At 39.2% G+C, this 25,177-nt stretch overlaps 3 protein-coding genes across 5 annotated transcripts in view; 1 reads left to right on the top strand and 2 right to left on the bottom strand.

Moving 5' to 3' along the window:
* Positions 1–17,492, bottom strand: part of WDR26 (WD repeat domain 26) — a 38,643-nt gene extending 21,151 nt beyond the window's left edge. The window contains exons 1-7 of one of the 2 annotated variants that reach the window (XM_020879473.2): positions 16,646–17,492; positions 14,635–14,734; positions 14,430–14,534; positions 8,756–8,892; positions 5,908–6,005; positions 4,333–4,489; positions 592–730 (exon numbers count right to left, since the gene is read on the bottom strand). In XM_020879473.2, coding sequence (XP_020735132.2) covers positions 592–730; positions 4,333–4,489; positions 5,908–6,005; positions 8,756–8,892; positions 14,430–14,534; positions 14,635–14,734; positions 16,646–17,070 — 1,161 coding nt within the window. In that variant the 5' untranslated portion in view covers positions 17,071–17,492. The remainder of the gene's footprint in view (positions 1–591; positions 731–4,332; positions 4,490–5,907; positions 6,006–8,755; positions 8,893–14,429; positions 14,535–14,634; positions 14,735–16,645) is intronic. The other variant, XM_020879471.2, reaches the window with a different exon arrangement.
* Positions 17,481–18,177, bottom strand: LOC139037352 (proline-rich protein HaeIII subfamily 1-like). Its single transcript, XM_070473751.1, has 2 exons — positions 17,834–18,177; positions 17,481–17,775 (listed from the first exon to the last, which is right to left on the bottom strand). The coding sequence occupies exons 1-2, from the start codon at positions 18,175–18,177 to the stop codon at positions 17,481–17,483; spliced, it is 639 nt and encodes a 212-aa protein (XP_070329852.1).
* CNIH3 (cornichon family AMPA receptor auxiliary protein 3) overlaps positions 17,537–25,177 on the top strand; it is a 264,615-nt gene continuing 256,974 nt past the window's right edge. The window contains exon 1 of one of the 2 annotated variants that reach the window (XM_070474453.1): positions 17,537–17,845. The gene's annotated coding sequence lies outside the window, so the exon portion shown is untranslated. The remainder of the gene's footprint in view (positions 17,846–25,177) is intronic. The other variant, XM_070474454.1, reaches the window with a different exon arrangement.

The following is a 25,177-nucleotide window of genomic DNA, read 5'->3' as shown; positions in this document are numbered from 1 at the left end:
CTTCTCGTACGTATCACTGGGGGGAAAGAAATGTGTGTGTGGGGAAATGTTTAATAGAAGTTCCACAAATTACAGAAGCTAATGAAGGGTTTTGGAAGGCAAAATGGTAAATGAGTCTTTTCTAACCCATGTCAGAATGGTTATTGCATTAATCTGTAAATCAAATACTAACAAAGATAGCCAATTGGCAGGGACATTGATGAGCAGTAGGTCTAGAGTAAAAATATCCCTGGATTTAAGTCTAACTCTGCCATTTACAAACTGTGAGAGCCTGGGTGTTTAACTTTTACCTTGGTTTCCTCATCTGAAAACAGGAGATATTAGTATCTCAAGAGAGTTAATCAGAGGATGAAATTACATAATGTACACACAGACTAGTATAATCCTAGCATGTAACACTCAACAATCCTGATCATATTAATCTCTATGTATTATTTAAACAACACACAAAGAGGTAAGACATGACGAAGATGACAAAAAATGCTCTTGGAAAAGAACGCCATTTATATATGCATACTTTAAAACTATGTACTTAATTAGATGAAAAATTACCTCTTTTTGTAATCTAAACATTCATATTAGAGTACATACCGGATCAACTTGCCATATGATAACTGTCGTATCTTTTGATCCTGTTGCTAATTTAGTGCCATCGTTAGAGAATTTACAGAACCATACTTCATTACAATGCTCCGTAAGTATCTGCTGAGTATAACATGGGAACTGCCTCCTAAAACAAACAAATCCACAAATAATTACTCTTAAAATCAACTAAGAGTAATAATAATGAAAATGTTAAAAAAAACCCAATGAAACATTTTTTGCTCAGATTAAGTCAATTTATATAAATAAAAATTAACCAGGTCTTCATGTTTGTCTGTGTTAAGTGGCTGGGATCAGGCTGTTCTAGAAGAAATAATGTACATTTTCACTGATATAAAAGCAAGTTGGTGTGACAAACAGAATAGGCACTGTAGAGAATTTGGGGTTACAAGCTTTGGTATCTTTGCCAAGCCATTTAACTCCTGCATCTCAGCTCTCTCATCTATAAAATAAGATGAATCTACCAAGGTTCTTAGGGTTCCTATAAGGATGAGAAATACATAAAAAATTCCTGGAATGCAACAGCCATTCAAAAGTGGACTGCTAGTATTACTTTGGGGACAGCACAAGAGAAGTGCAATATATGGTAGATGCCGTAGGGGTCAAAGTCTTAAGAACGGGGGCAGAAGAGTCTGAGAGACTCAGGTTCATATCCTGGCTACTTACTGTGATTCTAAGAAACCTAATCTCTCTAAATCTCAATATATCCAACCATAACCTAAAGACAAGAGTACTTTGTAGAATTCCTTATACAAGGATGAAATAAAAAGGATGAGACAATGAATGTAAAGCATTTAAACTGGCTCTGATGTTTAGCTAGTACTTTATAAAGTTGCAGTTATTATATATTAAAGACAGAATTCTATGATTAACTTTACTGTTAAAGATAAAAAAGTTAAGACTATTCTCATTAAGTATTCACTTTTAAAAACCATTCTATCCTTTTCCAGTTTATCAGCACCGTTCAATAGAGCTTCCTGTGGTAATTCCAATGTTATATACCTGCACTATACAATCTGATAACCCTAGCTGTATGTGTCTACTGAGCACTTGAAAGGTGGCTAGCATATTTGTGGAACTTAGATTTTTTTCACTTAATTTAACTTGAATTATTTTTCATTTAAATTTAAATGTAATCAGTGGCTACTGTTAGGACAATACAGATCTGTACTGTAAAAGTTACTTAAACATTAATGGGTAAACTTGTTGTTTTAGGTTGCTAACTCGTGTCCGACTCTCTTGTGACCCTGTGGATTGTAGCCTGCCAGGCTCTTCTGTCCATGGGATTTCCCAAGCAAGAACACTGGAGTGAGTTGCCATTTCTTTCTCCAGGGGGGCGTCTTCCTGACCCAGGGATTGAACCTGCATCTCCTGTACTGGCAGATGGATTCTTTACCACTGAGCCACCAGGGAAGCCCCTCTTTGTATGGGAACACCAAAGTGGCACTCAAATAGTCACTATTTTATTATTACTTAACCTTCTAAAAAGACTAGTAACTAAGCCCTTAGTTTATTAAAAGGCTAACTTTAGGGTATTAAAATGATAGTCTATCTTTGTTTTCAAATAAATTTAAAATTTGTTAAAAATATAAGGATCTTCCTAAATCAAACTGAAAAAAGTAGCATTTAAATCAAGCTAAATACCTTAACACTCTATAAATATTTTATGATCCTTTACTAAAAACTAATACTTATAAAAATAAAAAGCTATCTGTGGAAACATCCTTCCATTGATTGTTGGTGGGAAAAAAACCCACACACAAAAAAAACTTCTACAGATAAAAAAAAAAAAAATCCTGTACTTTACTGTTCAAATTTAACCAAGAAATATATAAATGCACTAATTGTGAAAAATATAAATATATATAATCTAATAAAATCTCTTCAATGCAGATCAGGAGAAAAAAAATTCTGGTGTTGTGCTGACTGCATAAACCCTAGTACTACAGAAATCTGAACAGTGAAGAAGTAGTAAGGAAGGTATTGTGAATGTATAGTAGGCAACTATTTTAAGTTGGCTTTAAAGTGGAGGTATTGCAGCGGGTGGGGGGGTGGGTGTGCAGTGACAACTAGGAAGACCTCCAATCATCAATGGTTATTTCTGAGGAGCAAGAACTCTTTCATTCCTATGTAAATAGAGTGCTTTCTATGCAGGTTTGTAGGAGCCTGATCCCTGAGATGAGGGTTAGGAAAAGTCAGACTAAATAAATATTGTCTGTCATTTACTTTCACAGATACTGGCATAGAAATTAAAGAACTTAAGAAAAATGGATGTCATGTTCTCATACACCTCAGTTTCCAAACAGGAAGGCAAGCTCTCAACTTACTGAAACCTCTTGAACCATAAAGTCTACCATATATACCTTTCAATGTATACCACCAGCAATAAATTCACTATCAAAAAAAAATTCGGGTTCACAATTGCCTTAATTTTAACACTGATCTCAAATTTTCAAAGGAGCTATAAAATATGAAACCATATAGTCTTCTAATCTATCTTCTCCTCCTACCTCTGTTCAACTGAAATGAGAAGACTTAAAAATTCTCATAAGCAAATAAAAAAGCAATGTTAAGGAGTAACAAGGGATAAATGAAAAGGATCTCTAATCACTTCCTTTAAGTGCACCAAGTAATTATCCAATACTTTACAATAGTTCAATTATTACTATTTTTTAAATTGCAATGGGGGACGGTGAAGTGAGAAATCAACTATATATGAAAGTAGTTTATGAGCAAGTAAAGATTATCTTAAATCACAGTGTATATGGACACATATATATGTTTTATGATTATTCAGAAATTCCTCATTTTCCCGAAGCTCTCACACATATACACTCTTATTCTTCCTAGTCATGTTATTTTCAATAGTTCTCCAAGGATCTTTGACAAAAGAAATAGAGCATGTGCATTGCAGCTGTAATGTTTGGATCACTAGACCCAAATAATTTCCTTCTGGAGTTTGAAAGCTTTCATATCTTGTTTTTCAGTATCTTAAAAATGAAAGCTCTGCTGAAATTTTGGAGATCATTATTAAAATGATAGGGACTTTTATACTCAAAATAATCCTAACATCAAAGCCATGAAGCCTGAATTCTTATAAGTTAAACTATGCAGATGCATAGGTTATGACAACAAAACCCAAACCAGAGAATTAATACCTGTTATTACAAGTATTTCTAGTCAAAGGTTACCTTCAACTAAAAAGCAGAGCTTCCATTATGAAAAGTACTTCCATGATCTTCATGAGCATAAAATAATTTGGGCCACAGTTAAAATAATCATAATGTCTGGGAGGGGGTGGATGGGGAGGGGGCATCCACCTCTGGGTGGGGGTGGGGATTGGGGAGGGTAATAACTAAATGGTCTCTGGCATTCAAAGACAACAAAGGCTTGGACCACTGGCATTCTCACACAGGATCACTTACAATTTCTTTAAAAAAAAAAAAGGCCAGATACAAAAAATGACCAATCAAACCCACAGATAAGTAAAGGAACAAACAGGCCAACCAGCTTCAGTTCGCAAAGAGTAATTTCCTATACAAACATATACAAATTTCTCTTAATTGTCAACTTTAGCGGTTCTAGCTGTATTTGTAAATGCTAAAGCAAACATGAATTGCTTTATGGTGACAGGATAAAACTCTTAAAACAAAATCCTAACATTTTAATAAATTTCGTGAGTTTGCAAAATGTTAGCCTACTTTAAAATATAAAACATTTTCCTCTTACCTACTACAAACATGATCTATAAGCAGAGACACAGAATCTAGATTACTATCAAGTTTGGTATTGTGATAGAGGCACCGATCCCTTTGTAGTTCCACCGCCTGCCGCAGGAGAGTCTGTAAACGCCGTGGGGGAAGCATCACTGATGGTGGTAAATAGGCTTTAATAGAAGATATTTTTAAAAAGAGAAATAAAAATTAAAATTAAAAACCCAAACAGAACAGTTTACTTTTACTTAGGACATCTGACTCATCTTCTATTGTGCCTGCCCCTACCTGCGTGGTGTCCCGACCTTTAAACAGAGCAGTTCTGGGTGCAATGAAGTAACATGTAAGCTTTATGAGTATCTGTCAGCAACTACAGCTACGCTGTAACTAGAATGAATACACTTGGGTAGGAGAGCTTTAATTTGCAAGTGAATTTCCTAAAACAACAACAAAAACATAACAAAAACAAAAATTCGACAGAAAATGAAAAGGTAGTGATGATGAAAATAAAATCTAAAGATATTTGTGTCCCACAGGTAGACGAAGCATCACTAAAAGTATAAGAAAAATCTCCACTTAACAAGAAGCAAACCAAAATGGAGGAAGAGCTCAAGTTCCAGGTTTCATCAAATTGCATCTAATGCCAAGGTACTGTGAAAATGCAGGGAATAACTGGTGTTTTTATTATCGATACCAATCTATTTCAATCCTTTAATGCCTTATCCCTCCACAACATGGTTTTCTGATTCTGAAGTATCTCCACTCTCACTTCAGTATGAAAACATAGGATATGGTTTAACTAAAGAGGGAAAGAGTTTTTTACTATAAAGATGTGGCAAAAAGGAAATGTCTGCTGTAATTTGGAAGTTATATAAAGATATCTGGAGGGAAGGTAAAACAATTTACCAAAGGAAACTCGTGCTTTACGCTTGAAATCAACAAAAAAAATAGGCACACCTCAGAGGTTTTGAGGGTTCAGTTCTAGATCACTGAAATAAAGTGAACATCACGATAAAGTGAGCTACAGAAATGTTTTTGGTTTCCCAGTGCATATAAAAGTTGTGGTTATACTATACTGTAGTGTATTAAGTGTGCAACAGCATTATGTCTAAAAAACTATACAAGCTTTAATTAAAAAACACTTTATTACTAAAAAATGCTAACCATAATTTGACAACTCAGGGTTGCCACAAACCTTCAATCTATAAAAATATGCAGTATCTGTGAAGCACAATGAGGTCTGCTTCTATCTAAAACACTTGTGGCTTAAAGCTGTGGTTTCCATGTTTTTTCTCTAACCACAGTACTTCTCCCCCAAACAAAATCTTAAGGGGAGCATCACTACATAAAAGAAATGGAAGGAGACAAGCTCTGGGACCAGCATCCACTCACTGACTCCTGAAGTTTAGCTTCTTTGACTCCATGGTGGATTTGGAAGCCTCTGGTTTAAAGGGCGTCCTAATGGATGTCCCCGCTCATTCCTCCTATATAACTACTTGATAAGAGTATGTCTAGATGTAAGTCTTGCTAATGGATTCATAGTATCCCTTCTAAGAGAACATACAGAAACATCAAAGATGAAGATGCTCACTCTGAAGTTTGTCCAGCAGTTTGGATCGGGAAGCTGTTCCTTTGCCTTCCCATTCTGCTTTTGCACGTAGGTCTTCTGCATGGCTACACATCAGATACCTAAAAAATTATGACAAAGAAAGCACCAAGTATCAGACCTTTTTCTTGGGATTAAGCATCATTGATAAATACTGCTTATACTCTGGAGATCTAGTTCTCACAAGAAATATATATCAAGAAGAAATTTCTACAGTGGACCCAATTCATTAATACAATCTGGCACCTGAATATAAGTTACAGCAGAACAGACATTATTATTTGCTATCAATTAATAGAATGTATAGATTTGGTACTTTCCTTATAGCTCAGCTGGTAAACAATCTGACTGCAATGCAGGAGACCTGGGTTCAATTGCTGGGTTGGGAAGATCCCCTGGAGCAGGAAATGGCAACCCACTCCAGCATTCTTGCCTGGAGAATTCCATGGACAGAAGGGCCTGGTGGGCTACAGTGCATGGGCTCACAAGAGTCGGACATGACTTAGTGACTAAACCACCACCAGTATCCTTAGATTTACTGTTACGTATCATTATACACATGTAGCTCTTATGGTGTGCCGGGCTCTGCTCTTTACTAAGCACTCAACATATATTGGTTCATTTTATGTTCATAACGATCCTCTACGAAGTAAACACTATTATTCTATTTTTATAAATGAGGAAACTAAGGCACAGAAAGCTTAAGGAACTGGCATAGGAGAGGCAAAGTAGGAAAATAAATTGAGGCATTGTAGCTATAGAACTTGCTCTTAATCACTATGCTAACTTAATTGCTCCTCAATAGTTAAGACAAAACAAAACAAAAAACCCCCAACAAAAAACCTTCAAAGATATTCATACTAAGTTAAATAAACAGAAACAACATATCTTCAAGAGTTTATCATAAATGCCACTCAAGAAATGGTATAACTGGATAATCATCTTTGTGTGATCTTATGAAAGTTATTGAGATCCCAAAGAAGAACATTTGGGTACTATTTTATTACTCACTATATATGCCAAAGGAGGTGTAAGTGCTAAATTCATGGATTCTGGAGAATATATAAAGGCCCCCTGCTGGAAGTCTGACTCTAACCTTGTTCTACCTCTTCTCAGAACTGGCTTTAAAAGTAAAAGAAGCGAAGGCATTAATCAAACATGGAGATTAGACCTGGCAAGTAACTCTCCTCCTATTCTGCCTCAGACTCTGGCCTCAGACCAATCTGTTCTTATTTGTAAAAAGGATACTAAGAAGGGAAGTAGTAAGGATTAAATAAGATGGAATACATGAAGTACTTGGTCTACTATCTGGTATATATAAATTTATCAGTTAACATGAGTATCACCACTTTCTTAAACTGCATACTGCATTTAGCAAATTGCATTTAGCAGCTAAAGAATCTAATAGCCTCTTACCCAATAGCAGGACTACTTGTTCTCCTGATATTTGCTATATAAATATGCCTTGACTGGAGCTTCCCAGGTGGCACTAGTGGTAAAGAACCCACCTGCCAATGAAGGGGACTTGATGTGGGTTCGATCCCTGGGTGGGGAAGATCCCCTGGAGCACAGTACGGCAACCCACTCCAGTATTCTTGCCTAGAGAATCCCCATGGACAGAAGAGCTTGGCGGGCTATAGTCCAAAGGGTCGCAAAGAGTCAAACATTACTGAAGCGATAGAGCATGCATACATGCCTTAGCTGATGAGAATTTACTTTTTAATAGTGTAAGTAATCAGACTCACAAAACCCCATAAAAGAAGTTGGACACTACAAAAATTTTGGTTTCTAAAATAACTTTTTGGGAGGAAAATTATTAAGAATTTTATGAAAAACTGTTTTCTTTAAAAAAAATTTCCAAAAGTTATCCATGATTACTTCTGCTTCCTTTTGAAAATACAGATTATACTTTAAGGTTTCAATGTATGTCTGTTTATGGGGGGGGGGTCACATAGTATAACTCAAAGGACACTGAACTAAGAGGAAAAAACCCTGTCAAATTTGATATCTGCCCTCTATGGGCAATTTCCTTATATGAACAATGTATGTCACAGTTAAGAGATTAAAATGCAAGGATGAAGTTTTAAGTTTTTTGTTGGAAGAAGTGGGTAGAGGATCTTACCACTTACTGAGATGAGGAAAACTAGAGGAAGAACAGGTCTGTGGGGGTGGGTGGAGGGATCATGGGAATCAGGAATTTTTGTTCTGAACACGTAACTTTGAGATACCTATTACACATCCAAATGGACACTATCAAGCAGGCTATTAGATATATACGTTAGGAGTTCAGATGAGGGTAATTTTTTGAGCCACTGGCATATAGATTGTAGGTGAAGCCATGGCACAGAAGGAGATCACATAGGAAGTGTGTGTAGACAGAACAGAGGGAGATCCAGAACCAAGGTTTTGGGCCCTCTAACATTTAAAGGGTTGATGTGAGGATAAAATGAGACTGTGTATATAAAATGCTTAGCAAGGACTTGCTACAAGTATATGTTTAAAAAAATGCAACAACACTGGAAACTTCACTGCTTATTGTATCTACAGAACATTATGCCATAGGACTTTTACAGAAGATCATGAAATGGCATTTCATTGTCGATACATATTTCTTTTCATTCACTTAAATACCTCTATTCTAATATGGAAAGCTTCCTAGGATGACAAAAATAGTTTGAACACACATAAGTGAAACTACCCAACAAGTATCACCCAAGAATTTAACAATACTCAGATCTTGGGAAAACGTTAAAAGAAATGCAACTCTGGAATGGTAACCTTGATAAAAATAGCTTCTTCCTCAACCTGAAGTCTAAGAACTGAGCTTCCTTACCCACTAAGAACATGAATGCGCTCTGTATTGTATTTCAGTGGCGTCAATTCACAGCGTAGAACTTGAAGTGCCTCCAGGACCTTGCCATCCTCCAGGTATTCCAGGTACTTCTGCTGCAGCAGCAAAAACTTCATCCTCTGACATGACAGAAAGCAGCAGTCAGGGGAAAAAAGTTGATGGAGGTTTCAGAAAATGTTTGTGCCTAAACAGAACAGTAGAAACCATTCTACTATGCCCTTTGAAAATAATTTTTATAAAGCTTTAAAATGACTCAAAATATCTATTTAATAGGGTCACAACAGATGACATGTGACTCAATTGCTCAATTTCACATCTTAATAAAACTCTGCTTTGAATGAATAATCTCAAATTAGAAAAGATCATTAGTGACCAAGGCATCAACATTGGAGAAAACTTATTCTGTCCTCAAAACATTCACCTATAATTTTATTTCTGTGAAAATTTAGAACTATTTCAAATATTCTAAATTTGCTTTTAAATATGTCTGACTTCTCTAATGGGTATTGGGGGGATTCATGCAACAAGTTTAAAAAAGATGGCAGAAAAACCAGTTAATGAAGGAATTATTCAAAAGCCACAATGTGAAAGGACTAAGTAGACCAAAAGCAGAACTGGAGCGCTGGGTCAAAGCTACAAAGTGTCAGATTTTGGCTTATCAAAGATAAGAGGAGTTGACCAGCAACTGGACTAGAGGTTGGCGTGCAAAGCACTGGGTTTCCTATGATTAAAGTGGACAAGCATGAGCTTGATGGACTCACTCTCTCCAGGTGGCAATAAAGGGATGGCTACAACTGAAGGTTAAACTTGAAGGTCTTTGTGTATTGGTAGCATTTCATCGTGATGCATTTCACTATGAAGCACTACTATCAACTCTTCCCTCCCCACAAAGGACAAACCATTTCCAGCTTATGGTGAAGTCCTTGCACATTTAGGTTTTTTCTGATATATGTTTAACTTTAATACTTTTAATGTTCCTTTACTCCGTTACTTTAACTTGAAAGTGATCATCACTCATTTAGCAGCTTTCTGCTAGACCAAAGAGTTTTTACTAACATTAAGTTTGGAATTTCTTTTAAACCTTAAACCTAATTAAAGACCATTACTTGGAGGGTTAGGGTTTCATCTATCATATCTGCTACTTGTGGCGCTTAAGCAAGCCAAATGATGCAGATAGAAAAGTTGACAGGAAATGTTAGTCATACTTAGAGATGCCAAGGAATATAGCAGTAAAGATCTCAAATCCATTTAAAAGAAAACCTCAAATGACTTTTTTTCTTCAATAAGACGCTTACTTTAAAAAATAAGGTACTGCTGTCAAAAATGGTGTGGAGAAATTACCTTTTACTTAAAAATTAACAGTATAATGAAATGTTCTATAGGATTTTCTTTTAGGGAGTCTTTAGAAAGGAAAGCTTAACCTACAAGTTTATAAAAATGGTTTCTAAAGAAAGTAAATGAAACATACCCTCCCATGTAACTTAGGCATACGTTTAAATACATCTTTTACTTATACATTGCTTATGTTTGATAATAACCTAATCTTTCACCGACAATTAAAGAACAGAAAAAATTTCAAACTATGAGATAAGCTCCTGTAACTCTAGAAAAATTACATTTACCAAATTTTACACATAAAGTTAGACTAATGAATGTTTCAGAAACAAGTTACCAAGATGCCTTGAAACATATAACCTAATGTTAATCTCTAGATGGCAGATAAAATATTTAAAGTCCATCATGTGACAAAAACCAAGACTAAATAAAAAAATCTAAAAATCAAAGGATTTTTAAGTTACTATGGGTATTCTCACCATTTTATCTTCTGAAAAGAACATCAACTCTTTATGAAAATGAAGCATTCATATATTTCCATTTATCAACAAACTGTTAAAGAGTTTCATTTTAGACAGTGTTTTTGAATCAACCTCGAGTATCTTTTACTTGCAGAATTTTTTCATTTAAACGCCATTGGTGGCTTATGTATTTAATTTCACTAAATTTTCTTAGTAATTGAGAATTTGGGGGAAAATTTTGTTTTAATTCAGGGCACGTCTTAATTTGTGGGGTATAAATCATTTAGGTCCTATGTATGCCTCCTTGCCCATTCCAATCTGTGTAGGGACAGTGCCCCAAGAGCTATTTCCTATTTCCCCCTTACTTTCCCATCAATATCCTACTACAACATGCTCCTCTCTTTCTAAGGGGCAGAGGCAGGGCAGGAGAGAAGAGAAAGGCAGAGTAAAACTTTGAGAGAAGCCAATATAAACACACATTTCTGCATGTACAGGGAATGCTATAAAAGCAGTGCAAGAACATTTCTCTATGAGTCATTTTATCCAGACTAAGACACAGAATATCCTCAAACAGATACCAATTTCTGGTAGTGTGCATGGTAACTAATGTTACTGGCCAAGAACAGCTAGAGTTCTGGTTGAGAAACTGTTTATTCTGCTAACAATCAATTTCAGTATTTGACACATATGATAAAGGTGGAGAAAGTAAAGCCATTATTTTACCTTCCAAAATTTAAAGCGCAAAAGTATAAATACAATTTCAAAAAAATGAACATCTTTCACAAAAGATGTTAATTATTTACTGAAAAAATTTAAAGAATCAAGCAAAATTAAAGCTTGCTGAGGTTGGGATATGGTTAAATGATGACATGCTTCTTAAATGAAGGAAAAAAGAAAACAGGTTGAAAAAATAAACTCTTCTTACATCTTTCCCCACCTCCTAACTAGACCTCTGTAAGAGATTATTCTTAATCTTTGATAATTTTTCAGCATCTCTGGTCCTAGCAATAATTCTTTCTCTTTTATTATCTAATAAAAACTTGAAATTGGTAAGTGACTAGGTAGGATAGCTTGAAAGATAGTGTATGTGGTAAATCCTGCATATGAGGTGAACCTGCATAACCTAGTGCATGTGGTAAATCTTTAGGATTTAGGTTGTCCCCCACCACCCTATCCACTATTTGGATTTACTGTTTTCTCCCATATAATTAAACTGAACTCAATGTGAAGTTCTGAAACTCAGAACTTACGATATACACAAAGTCTGGTTATCAAGGGCAGACTCCTAGCTAACTTAGTAGTGATTCTGACTAACTCTGAAATAAGGTTATAACCAAGTTATATCAATTAAATCACGACTCAGAGAAAGGGGAAATGAATTATATTTAAACCATGGCTTTCAAAACGCCTCACTATTTGACTTTAAAATACACTAGTAAATTTTTGTACATCAAGTTAATATTTGAACACTTTTGTTAAGCATGTTTCTATTATATTAAGAATCAAACATTTCTAGACATATAAAATTTTCTATGTTATTGATCTCAAATATCTACCCAAATTCTCTAGACATGGCTAAGCATATCTGAACCCAAATTAAAATATGTTGATTCATAGGCTCAGGTTCCAGAAACTCCAGAAAAAAATTCTGCTATTCGTAGAATCATTTGACTACGAACAATTAAAAAATATGGGGGCTGAGAGGGAGAGTGGACTGGGTCAAAAACATTCAGGTTTAAAAAGAAAATACAATTTTAGTCTAGACTAAGTCATCAAATGTGTCTGGGTATACAATTAAAATAATTATGTTTTTTAAAAAAACCCAAATAGTTGTCTTCTAAGGTATTATTACAAATTTATGCTTACATTAGATTATCTTTTAGAGATGGAGTGGAGGAAAGGAGTATATCTAAACATAATTAGGTGAAAAAATGTGACCTAAATCTTTAAAAGCAATTGATTCATTAATGTTTAAAGTGAGATACAGTTGGAACCCCTTTCTTTTATAAATACCTAAACAGTTTGATGGTGTGAGGCTCAGCCAGAGATTTTATCTTCAGCTCTTATTAGATCCTAGAATGTTCTATAGACTGAACAGGCTGTAAAAAGAAAGGATTCCTCCTTATTATCTACAACTACCTCTCATCAGTTTACATGTTGCTTCTAATGAAGATTTCTAATGAGATATTTATAATCAAAATCCAATACAGAAGTCTCAAATTACTACAAATAAGTAAGAAAAAAAGAAGTGAGCCTACTAATAATTTTTACTACAAAGTTACAGATACAATTTGGTTGAAGCTTAAAAAAGGAAAACGATCCTCCAAGAAATCACACATTTATTTTAAAATAGTCCATGGGCAAGTTCTCTACTGTCACCATACAAGTAGTGCTAATGTCCAATGGGAAAGGAACCCCAACTCTTATTTTCTTTTTATTTGTCTTTGTATTAGGGTCACCTCCATTTTGTCAGGGCTAACAATGCATTAAAAAATTGCCCAGTGAAAATTTACTTGGGTATCACTTAAAAAAAAAGCAATCCCCAAACATACTGATTGGGGAAAATTTACTTGCTAGAAAATTTGCAATCTTTCTGAATATAGATGTTTAACTTCTCTGTTTCCATTTTAAAAATTTACCACAGAATTGATTATTTCATGAGTTAATTTATTATCAGGCATCTGATTCAATAGTAACTTAAACATTTTAGTTATTTTAAGTGTTTATGGGGGGAAAAACCCACAAAACAGTAGATCATCAATTTAAATGAATCCATATTTGTTCATATGGCGCCTCCCTTATTTCACTTGGAGTCCATTCTCTAGGATTATATTTTTATAAAAGATTATATTAAGAATTTGAAAACTCTTATATTAAGATTGTCTTAAAAAAAAAATCCCAAAAACAGAACAGGAGGGTCTATTAGGTTTATAGACAAAGGTAGAAAGATTAGTGTTTGACCCAATTAAAAAAAAAATCAAAATGTAACAGTCAACAAACAGCTGGTTTCCCTACTTCACTTCCTATTCCCCTTCTTTCCCTCCCCCACCAGACAGGAAACTGCTTTTGACAACAAATGAATCAGCTAGAAGTTAAAAAGCCAGCAGCCAGCAGCTGATTCTTCATGGTTTCCAATCACAAAGACTTAGGAAAAAAAACTGATCCCCTCCTTTCCCTCACCAACATCTACTGAAGAATTAAAGCCTATTAGTATAAAAGATTCCTTAAGATTTATGAAAGAGGCTAACAGGTTAAACTTTGACATTGATCCTGTCAGGAAATAAGGGCAATAGGCAGAGCCCAATGGTCAAATTTGCATGAGTCCTCCACCAGAGTGATTTATGTCATACAAACTTTGACACTGTCAGTTCACACAACTGGAAGGCAGGAATGGAAAATGATGAGCACACCAATGGAGCTGGTTCGAGTTAATTATAATTCCCAAAGATTGTTTTTTAAAAAAAGATACTTAATGTGGTCAGCTACTTAAGGTTATATAGATATACATACACCCAAAAATGTTTTCTTTACCAGCACAGTATTTTAAAGAATAAAAGGATAATTTATTCTTGATCCTATAAATATAAAACTCCTATTAATAGTATTGAGAGTGTAAAGATCTTTCAGTATAACTTAGTAGAGGCTTAATTTATAAACTAGGTTCAAAGGATATATTTATTAAATATGATTTTAAAAATATAAAGCTCAAACTTTAAAACACCATCAACATTCATCTTAGTTTACAAAGGTAATGATATGAAAATTACGGCCTTATCTTTTATAAGAAGCAGAAGCCTAGACTTATCAATAACCTACTAACATAAGCATAAATGTGAAACTAAGAACAAAAGTGTATTTACCACAATTATTCCCAACAACGTTTGAGAGATTTCAAGTGCGCCTCTTACCACAATAGCATGAGGAGAATGCACTAAAGGCTTTAGTTCATTCAGGTCATTTTCTGCCTGCAAAAATTGGTATAAGAGAAAAACAGAAATGTCACAAAATGCACATCAAATATATAATTTTAGCAGCAGTTACACAGCTCTATATGCCCTACTTTACCTTATCCCAGTCTCCTTCCATGACATGATTTCGGAATTTGGTAGCAGAAGGATGTTCTAAACGACATCCTGACTCTTGCATGAGGAGATCAACAGTCTGGCTGCAGGAGAGATACAGTGTAAAAAAGACCTGACCAACTTTAGGGTTTACTCTTCCAAATAAACTACTGTCTATGAAAACAGTTTCAAAAGTTCTTAAGCTAACCTCATGATGAAGGAAAAAGAAATAAACAGCTTTGATGTGCTTGGCTAAACAAACTTGAATTTTAAACTGCCATCTACGTTTACATCTAAAGTCAAAAACCTTCTTGAAACCAGAATCAAAATAAAATTCTTCCTTCATTTTATGCCTTTAATGAAGTATAAAATTTCTAAAAATGTGTTGTAACCAACCGGTTAAGACACATGAAAAACCATGATTTACATACTAGCCACATTACTACAGTTTGAAAGATTTTTAAAAAAATTGTTAGTTCCATACAAGGTGATGGAAATGACCTGTATTAGGTTAAGAGCCTTACATCCAGGTATTATGTCTGCAAAGAAATTCTAACAAGTCAATCTCTAAAATTAAAATAAATCCAGCATCAAAAAATCATTCCCTTTCTCTCTATACTAAAAATAGCAAATTTACTATGGTGTAGGTTCCAAACAGTCACGAGTTATTTCCTCCTGCTGCTGTCAGCTTGCTTCTTGTCTCAGTAATAGGTTCTGTTAGCATTTACAAAAATCTGTTTTCACACTAATCCTTTTCCTTAGGGAACAAAGTGAAATCTTCCTTCGATACATTTCTTTCAGAGCTTAAACGATTCACCACATGTGGTTTCTTCCATCAGATATTTTGATATCTCTAAGAATCTTTATCCATCTTACATACTTATGTTTCAATGCTTTCTTATTCAGCTCCATTTTTCAGCAAAAACAGTGCAATAATCTGCCTGAGAATCAAAATACTTATGTCACTCTTAAAAATGCTCTTTCACCTTCTCCCCAGAACAAATCTATAAATCCAAAAATACTAAGTGAAGGCTAGGTCTAAGAACTTATTTTATTGAATCTATGCTTTGAAGCTGGAAACTGACTGTTGCATGTTGTTTCCTAGTCTTATTCTGTCCGGTTCCTCCGCCAGGCTCCACGGTACTCCCACCAATCCTACCGTCCACCCCCGCGCTTGGTTTTTCTTTGTGTGTATACAAAACGGGGGTGGGGTGGTGGGTTGGGGCCAAGGTCGTCTACCTTCACCCTACTTTAAGTACACAAGGCCATCTAAATTGTATCTGAAAATAAATGATTCACCAGATTCGATGTCCCTTTTTCAGAGGCAACCGCTTTCTTGGTATTACACTGGGATTTCAGACAAGTTAGTGGTAGGCCTCTTGCACACACACACACACACAAGGGCCTTTACATGACATCAACATGGTATCTTACTTCATTATTCCCATCAGATTTATTTAGCAGCCTCCTTCCGAATGATCCCAGCCCCTCAGTTCCCATAAACACTTGTAACTGATTGTCTTTCCTGATTGGTAGTTTGCCTGGGTCGTCTGTCATGGTTGGGGGTGGGGAGGTGTCCCACAAAGATGCCTCTGAGATACACTTGAAAAACAAATCCTCCAAGGTTCATTATTTCCACCAGCTCTAATCCACCCCTCCCCCAACACATACAGAGACACACTCCCGCATCTGTCTTTATTGACAGACAATTAAGCTCTGAAGGTGTGTGGAGAGGGGTGAATCTTTGGGCTCCTTCGCCCCCTCTCCCCCAACCCTCCCAACCGCCTGTCTCCTCTCACAATTTGTCCGACTGATTGATTTTCCCTTATTTCCCTTCAGGTCAGCTCCTCCTCCCTGGTCAGCCTGGCTGGGCCGCGTCCTCCCGTGTCCTGGGCCCAGCAGTAATTCTCACTCTTTGACTGAGCTCCTTCCAGCGCGCCCCGCTCCCCTCGCCTCCCCGCCAGCTTCGGTCCCCTCGGTCCGTCCACACCAGCTTGCCTGTAAGGGATACTTACTTGAGCCCTAAGCCATTCAAGTGCTGTCCTATTAGCCTAATGACATCCTCATCTGACTGGGAGAGCCGCTTCTTCTTCTTGAGGCTGCTGCCCAGTTCGGGGGTGGCCAAGGAAGAAGAGGCGGCGGTGGTGGCAGAGGCAGCGGCGACGGTGGCGGAGGCAGCGGCGGCGGCCCCGCCGGGGACCCCGTTATTGACATTCAGGCTGTTGCTATTGTTGCTGGCGGCGGAGGGGGCGGAAGGCAGGAGCCCATTGGCGTGGGCCAGGTCCCCCGCGGACGACGAGGACGAGGGGGACGACTCCCCGTTCTGGGCCGACAGGCAGGCGAGTTCCTGGGTCTGTCCCTGGCCCCCGCCGCCCCCTCCTCCGCCGCCGCCGCCGCCGCCGCCGCCTCCTCCTCCTCCTCCTGCCCCGTTGGCCTGCATGATGCTGCCGCTGACCAGGCTGTGGCCGCTACTTCGGTGGGGGACGGCAGCGGCGGCGGCGGCGGAAGGGGCAGCAGCCGGGGGGAGTCCCACCACTACCACCACGGAGGAGGAGGAGGAGGACGACGACGACGACGAGGACGAGGACGACGAGGACGGAGGGGAGAGGCCTGCTCTGCCTGCCGAAGCCCCGGGCTCTCCTGCTCCCTCCGCCGCCGAGGCTCGGGGTTTCTTCCGCGGGGGCGGGGAGGCTCCGCCGGTGTCCGAGTCGGAGGAGGAGGAAGCGGAGGCCAGAGTTTCCTCGCCGAGAGAGGCCGTGGTGGGAAGCCGGTGGGGCGAGGCGGGGGAGGGGAGGCGGGGGCCGGGGACAGGGTCGGGGTGAGGGGGGGCCGGGGAGGCGGGGAGGGGGGTCAGGGTAAGGGGTGAGAGGAGGGGGAGGAGGAGGGAGAGGAGGAGGGGGAGAAGGAGGATCCGGGCCCTTTCCCCCCCCCCCCTCCCGGAGGCAGCTCGGGGTGCGCGGCCCGGGGGTCGGGCCGGGGGGGGCGCCGCGGGGCAGCTGCGGGGGGCTCAGGGCCCGCCGCTGGGCTAAGCCCCGGCGGTGGTGGCGGCGGCGGCGGCGGGCGGCAGCGGAGGCAGCTGCCGCCTCTGTCCTCGGGTCCGCTCCGCTCTGCTCCCTGGTGTGTTGATTCTTCCCCCAGCTGCTGCCTAATGGAGTCCAGGCGCTCGCGTCACAGGAAATGCCTATACTGCCCTCCTCACTCACTTCCGGTGGCAGGTATGGAACCTATAGGGGGGCCTGTCACCCGGCACGTGCGCCGGGGGCCGGCCGGGCGGGAGGGGAGGAAGGCCGGCGGGCCGGCGGGGGGCCGACCCCGACCCCGACCCGACCCGACCAGATCCGCCCCGGAGCCCGGGCCTGGCCAGCTGGGCCTCGCCCCCAGCGCCCCTGGCAGGGCTGCCTCGGCGAGGAGTAAGTTTGTAACCGCCCTCCGAGGCTGGGCGTGCACAGGAGGGCGGCGATCTCGATCGTGTGCGCGAGAAATGTGCTTGTGGACCCCGGGGTGACCTAGAAACGCCAGGGGTGCGGAGGGACTGCAGATTCTCCATCCCCGGCCGAGGACGGGGTCGAGCAGGTGGCGAGGTTTTTGTCACGAGAACGAAGAGGCACAGGGCTGTGATAGGCCCTGTCGACTCTCTCAATGGTAACCAGGACTAGCCAGCTCTCGGTTTGAGTGTGGAAAAATCGAATTTCCACAGCCAGGTGCAACACACAGTTGTCCTGCCTGGGCCATCCCTGGAGGTTTGAGATGATGAGCCTGGGAGACTGTGTTCCACCCGGGGGAGATGGAATAATGGCTAAGAGCAATATCTGATGGGGACAAGGAGTCAGAAAAAGGCTGTGGGTGTAGAGAGGCGGGGAGGGACTCTGCAGAGGGGCTTTCACTTAGCTTTTGCCCAGCATCTCCTTCTCCCTTCCAGTTGCCTCTTGAGTCACTGCCCAGTTTAGGCAGCAGTAATAGAGACCAAACAGCTTCATCCAAAACATGCATCTCAGGGAGTATTCAGACTCAACTTGAGATCCAGGCTTAAATGTTTAGGCGAACTGCGAGGCTTCAGTGTTGCTGTAAGTTAACCCATTTATGTGGCTGTGAAATGCAGCAACCAAGAGCTAGGTTGAGTCTTGATCATTGGTGAATAGTCTCCGTTACCCCAAACAATTATTTACATATATGTGGTCGATAGCCTATACACCTGACATGTGCAGAGATTTTCTCAGACATTTAACAATCTTATTCTGAAGTAGTTTCCATGTGGAAAAACAGACTCAACAATGGAGTACATTACAGCTCAGAAATCTCAAAAGTTGATAGCGCAAAATAATTTTAAGGCTTTTGGTTAGGTTTCTGAAGTTAGAAAAATTCGTCGCTCAGTTGGTAAAGAGTCTGCCTGCAATGTAGGCAAACTGGGATTTGATTCCTGCGCTGGGAAGATCCACTGGATCAGGAAATGGCAACCCACTCCAGTATTCTTGCCTGGAGAATCCCATGGACAGAGGGGCCTGGTGGGCTACAGTCCATGGGCTTGTAAGAGTCGGACACTACTTAGTGACTAAGCCACCACAAAAAATAATTCTTATGAGAAAGTATTAAAGAATTCTGAGCTCTGTTGATCCTCAAATTTAAGGAAGAAGACCAATGCAAGATCTGACAGAGATTTAGCTTTTAGTCTCATCTCTTAAATATGCTTCCAGGTGGCAGTGTAATTTTGAGATGACTCACATTCAGTATTCTTACTCACCTGAGACAGACCTGAATTCTACCTGAGGTTCATAGGGCACTGCCACTGTATCCAGCAGAGCCTGAATTACTAGATATTTAACACTTCAGAGAGTCCTGGTTGTATGCTAACTTTAGACAGCCTTATTATTAAAAGTGTTATTGTTTATACAAAATTAAATTTTGCAGTCATTTATAATAATTTATGAGGCCCATAGCAGTACTGAGGACAAGCTTCTGAATAAAGTCTGTAGCTTTCATGAAGGAAACAATTACTTAGTGGTAGCCACAGACAAGGCTTACCCTTCATGAACAAAAGTAAAGGATGAAAGGCAAAAGAAACTCATATATATACCCCAGCTTTTGTATGTATTATGTGACTAAGGTGGCTGTTACTAGAATTCTGAATTTATGAAGTCCATGTGGGCACATATTTTTCTCTAAAATACAGCTGGAGACCCTGTTGTCTGAACTTTGAAGGTTTTTAGAGTCAGGTTTCAAGCCCATGTACAGATGAATAATTCTGAAATACCACTCTGTACACACTGAGAAATCTTCAGTAACACCGTATTACCTGCGGGATGCAATCCAGAGTTTACCTTGCTCTCCACAGATTGTTCTCCATCTTTCTCTTCGACTTTGTTTCTTACTGCTCCCTTTATGAACCCTTCACTCCCCCAGATGTGCTGGCCTCATCTTCTGAGTCTGATCACATGCACCCTCCTACCTTTTCTCTACCCTTCTGATTCAAGACTTGGCTCCTTTCTCTCCTCCTCAGGGGAGTTCTTCCTGACTTCCAGCCTCCTTACCCTCCTTCTGAGAGTCCTTTATTTAGACCTCCAATATTGGAGTCTGCTTGCAATATTTAACTAAAACCCCTTCTTCAAGTCTTCAGAGAGGACTGATTCAGTCCCCCTGATTTGCCTTCCCCTTTTCACCCTCCTCCTGGAAAAGACTGAGATAGATGTATGCGTAAAGGTCCAAGATGTCTTTTAGGAAAAAAAAAATTTGACTGTATATTCACGTATTTGACTCTTTTGTTTTCATTTCCTGTGCTATTTTAACAGGTCTTTATATGACCAACCCTGTGCTAGGTTCCAAATAAGAGGAAACTTTTATCCTAGAGATACTGAAGCAAAGACTTACAGGGATGTAAAAGATAGTTGAGCTAATTTATGTATAAGGATTTTCCAACTACAAGATGTCTGTGAGTTATGTACATTATGTGTCTCTCAACTAGTGTATAAATTCTTTGAGGTAGGATCTGTGTATTGTCGTTTAAGCCAGTGTTTTTCAGATTTTGGACCCTGACCTATGAGTTATTAATTGTTGTTTTGGTTGTGATTACAATTTTAAAAAATGAAATGGAAAAATGAAAAAGAGTAGGAAGCATCCAAGTCAGTCACTAGTAGGAAAGGTCATTATTATTTTGTTAAAGTTATGTTTTAATGACAGACATATCTTTCAGCTTTACAAAGCAAAATGCATCTCTTTTGTAGGCCATTCTCATAAAAGTTTGCAAAACACTCATCTCGGACAGTCTAGACTGACAAAAGGCAGCTCGGGAGATCAGTGTTAGACAAGTTCTGTCCAGAGCAGTGTCTTAGCTGTAAAAATTAAAAGCTACTAGATTAAGAAATTAAAAGCTACTAGGTTAAAAAATTAAAAGCTACTAGATTAAAAAATTAAAAGCTACTTAGATAGTATGGGTGTTCTATAATAAAACGTAAAACCAAATTTTCATAAAAGACTTTGTAAAAAAAAAAACTAGAAGAGACTGTTTACTCTTCTGTCAAGTTTTAAATTTAGTGTCTCAACTTGGTACTTAGCAACATTATTATTATTCAGTTTACTAAATTTCTACTGGAAAGGTAGTTCTCAGGTGTCCTTGGAGAGGGATATATTTGTATTTACATCTCTAGCATCATTTCTGGGGCTTCCCTGGTGGTTCAGATGGTAAAGAATCTGCCTGTATCATTCCTAGCTTTTCTTTGTTCAGGGTTCTAATATTGGCAAGCTGGACTTGTTGGACTTGGGAGAATTGAGGAAAGAGCACTGTTCTTGGAGTGAGAGCACATTTGATCAGCCAGTTGACCTTGGACAAGTAGTTTGACTTCACTGCCCTGCACTCATTTCACAGATGAAGTGTGGATAATGGCACCGGCCTACCTGCCTCAGAGAATTGATCTGGGAGTCAAACAAGATACAAGTATAACAGATAGTTGGAAAAAGACTATCTTGAAAGGTTTTAAAACATAACTTAAATCTTCCATCATTTCAAAAAGGATTTGAGGCAATGAAGTTCAAAGAATTTAATAACGGCTCGCATTTCTGAGCTGTGGACTCTGTAGTCATTTGTTAACCCCAACACTGCCACTCCACTGGGTTCCTGTGCAGTTCTAGCCTGACAGCTCTCAATACTGTGCTTCAGATTGGCCTTCCACGAACGGGGAGTTTCCAGTACCTACGTTGCAGAGTGAAGGGCACAGTAACCCTGGCAGTTACTGCTCCACGCATGTCTCTCCAGCACTTGCTTATCCTTCCCTCCTACAAACATTCCGCTCTTGCCACCAGCATCCAGTATCCTCCTGTAAGGGAGGGAAGGGGTGGCACGCTGGGTGGATCCAAGTGCAAAGACAGGAGCCTTATACTTAGAAGGGAACATGTGGAAGTATTCTTTTTCCTCTCAGCTGAATACTGTCCTTTTGCCAAGAAAACTAGATTGTTCTTTTCCCACCACACAGCTGGGTTAGACTGCTTGGAGTAGCTTGTTCTTGCTGCTCTGTCACTAAATGCCTGTAACACTAAGATGTGTGTGCAGAGATATTCACTGAATCATCATTGGAAGGAGCAAAAAGAATGGGGTGCTGATATGGAAATAGGATCAAGATATATTGAGTAAAAAATGCCTATCACAAAACAGTGTGCCTAATATGACTCACCTGATAAATAAATGAAAAGATATGTATGCATTGTTTTTTTTTGGTAGGATAGAAGAGCATAAAGCAGTGATTTATCTTTGAGTGGAAGGACTGGGGTGGTTGAGGAGGGAGGTTCCGATTTTTCCATTTGATACTTTTCTGCAGTGTTTGCATTTTCTAACTAAATATAAGTATTTTTTTAAAGTGTCAATAGAGATTATTTGGATTTTGTTTTTTTGTGTATTAATAAGTGTCATGTTTTTAAAGTACTCAAGTTTCTATTTTTATTTTAATTTTTAAATTTTTTCCACATTTTTAAAAGTACACTCAAAACCAGTAAAAATATTCATTATCATTAATCATAATAAAAGATGCCAGATGAAGCAGTGTTGTGTATAATTGATGACATTAAATATATTTGCTTTGTAAACATCTCTTTCTTTCCCATTACCTGCAGTTCCTATGTTCTCAGACTGCTGACTCTGCACACACACATACACACCCATCTCTCATTTGGTTAAATTCATCTGGGGAATAAAGGGCAAAAAGACATTCCTATTTATTAACTTTGAAAAGTAGATAAATAATTAATAGCCCCTGGAGTCCATGGACAGTGGACAGTAGGCCCTTTGGGCAATCTTTCTTCTCAGGTTCCTGTATGTGGTTTATCTCTCTGGCACTATGATAATCGTAAATAATAATCAATGGAAAAACACAATTATTGTTAACCAACAAATTCTAATTAGTATGAGAAAGTATGTTTTCTGATTAGATTACACACAGCCCAGATAGAAGTAATGGTCTAATGCCTAAACATTTTAAAGGTTTTAGTAGGTGATTATTCGTGAAGTTTAAAGAAACTGTTGAAAGAGTCCCTGCATTTCTTCATTTAATTTTATTTAAAAAATGTGCTCTTTACTTAATAATACTAAATGTGTAGGCAAATGTGGCATGTGATGGTAGCCTAAATTTAAAAAGCTGAAGGAATTCATGAATGCCAGTCATTAAGAACAAAAGTGCAAAACAGTCATTCTTAGCTTTTTTTTTTTTTTTTTTTTAATGGCTTGTGGTCTTTGGCTAAGTCAGGACCGAGAGGGTTTTAGGACTTGCTGGTCCTAAACCAGTGGGGTTTGTGTCTTTTCATAAGAGTGACCCTTCTGTGTACATCTGTGAAATACAGGAATGTCCACTTTCTAACTATACCTCTACCCTTTCTCAGAGTAGCTCTTTCTCTATCCCTAAATTATTGACAAATATTATGAAATAGAAATAGGTGTGTTTGTAAGGTTCAATCACAGAGTTTCAACAACACTGATCTTCTCCTTTTGTTTCCTAGTGTCCATCCTTTTCATTCTTATCCTTTCTTTCCTATGATGGGACATGTCCACCACAGGGTTTACTGTAATAATAAAAAAATATGAAGAGCTAACACCTACCAGGCCTTGTTTTAAGTCTTGACATTCACTGTACTATTTTAACCTTCCCATCAGCCTTATGAGGTATGTACTATTATTGATGGTATACAGTATTATCAATATTACCCCCATTGTATGGGTGATAAACTGACGCACAGAAAACTTGAGGTCACATAGCTGGTGTGTGGGAGAGCCGGAGGCGCAGGCTTCAGAACTGTGTGCTCTGCACTCCACTGCTGTTCAGAGATGGCTGGTATGACTCTGAAAAGTACTTATTGTTTAAAGGGGCCAAAAAGAAGAAATAGAGCAAGTCCTATAAATTCTTTTAAAGATTTTTTTTTTTAACGTGGACAGTTTTTAAAGACTAATTTGTTACAGTATTGCTTACATTTTTGTGTTTTGGTTTTTTAATTTGTTACAGTATTGCTTACATTTTTGTGTTTTGGTTTTTTGGCCTGTGGGGTCTTAGCTCCCTGCCCAGGGATCAAACCTGCGCCCCCAGCACTGGAAAGCAAAGTCCTAACCACTGACTGCCAAGAAGTCCCTGAATTAGTTTTTTGACTTTGCCCTTTTTATGCGCATAAGATTTTGGTCCCTCACCTTTGAAGCCCCTGTCGTCTCATCAGCCCATCCAGTGGTAGATAAATGACTTTGTAAGCACTAGTAAAAGGTTTTCTTTCTTCCTGAAGCCACCTGGGGGAGTGCCCGAAAGCTCCTTGTCAAACACACAGTTCATTCCTTCAAAAAAGTCCTGGTTGAAATGCAGCATCTTGCCTAGAAGGGATAGATAACACACTAGGCTAGGTATAACCTGGAGATTTGTTTATCCGTTTAGCGAACTTCATCTTAAAATAGTGAAGGAGGGCCAGAAGGAATGAATGAACTTAATTTCCTTTTGAATTGGGAGAGCTCCAAACCTAGAGGGCTTCTTGAGAGACACATTAAGTCAGGAGGCCTCAGCCTGCTTGTTTGCAACTGCTTGTGTCTCTAGCGTGAGTTTCTCAACTGTGTAAGCCTGCACTTGTCTAGGATCCTGGGAAAAGAAGGAACCAGCCTTGATTTATACAAGAACTCGTACTTGATTGCTTTACTCCGTTAGTGGCTCCAGCCAGGTCAACTGGCAAAGGAAGACAGATGTCTAAGATGAGGCCAGACAGCAGATGCTTAGTATCCACGGGCAGGACAGGAAGGGCCAGCTCGGGGAGGCTACAGGACCTTCTGTTGAGTGTACTGTGAGGGAGGGCAGCCAGGCTGCTTAGAGCCCTTATGCTGGCATGTGCCCTGAAGAATGTGGGTAAGTGATTGCTCTGTCTTGGGCAGGTGCCCTAGTCACGTTTCTTTTTTAGCGGCTTCTCTGAGGGTAAGCTCGCTGTGTCTCGTCTGCCCATCACCGTGTAGTTGGGGTGTGGGTTCTCTTCTCTTTCAGATACTCTACTTGATAACGAGAAAGTGGCCTAGATGACTTCTTTTTCTATTGTTATTTTTTAACTTTGTT

The sequence above is a fragment of the Odocoileus virginianus genome, chromosome 11 (genome assembly GCF_023699985.2).
Source record: "Odocoileus virginianus isolate 20LAN1187 ecotype Illinois chromosome 11, Ovbor_1.2, whole genome shotgun sequence".
In the NCBI taxonomy this organism is placed as follows: domain Eukaryota; kingdom Metazoa; phylum Chordata; class Mammalia; order Artiodactyla; family Cervidae; genus Odocoileus; species Odocoileus virginianus.
Note: the sequence above shows the minus strand (reverse complement) of the source record. Positions and strands in the feature narration are given on the sequence as shown.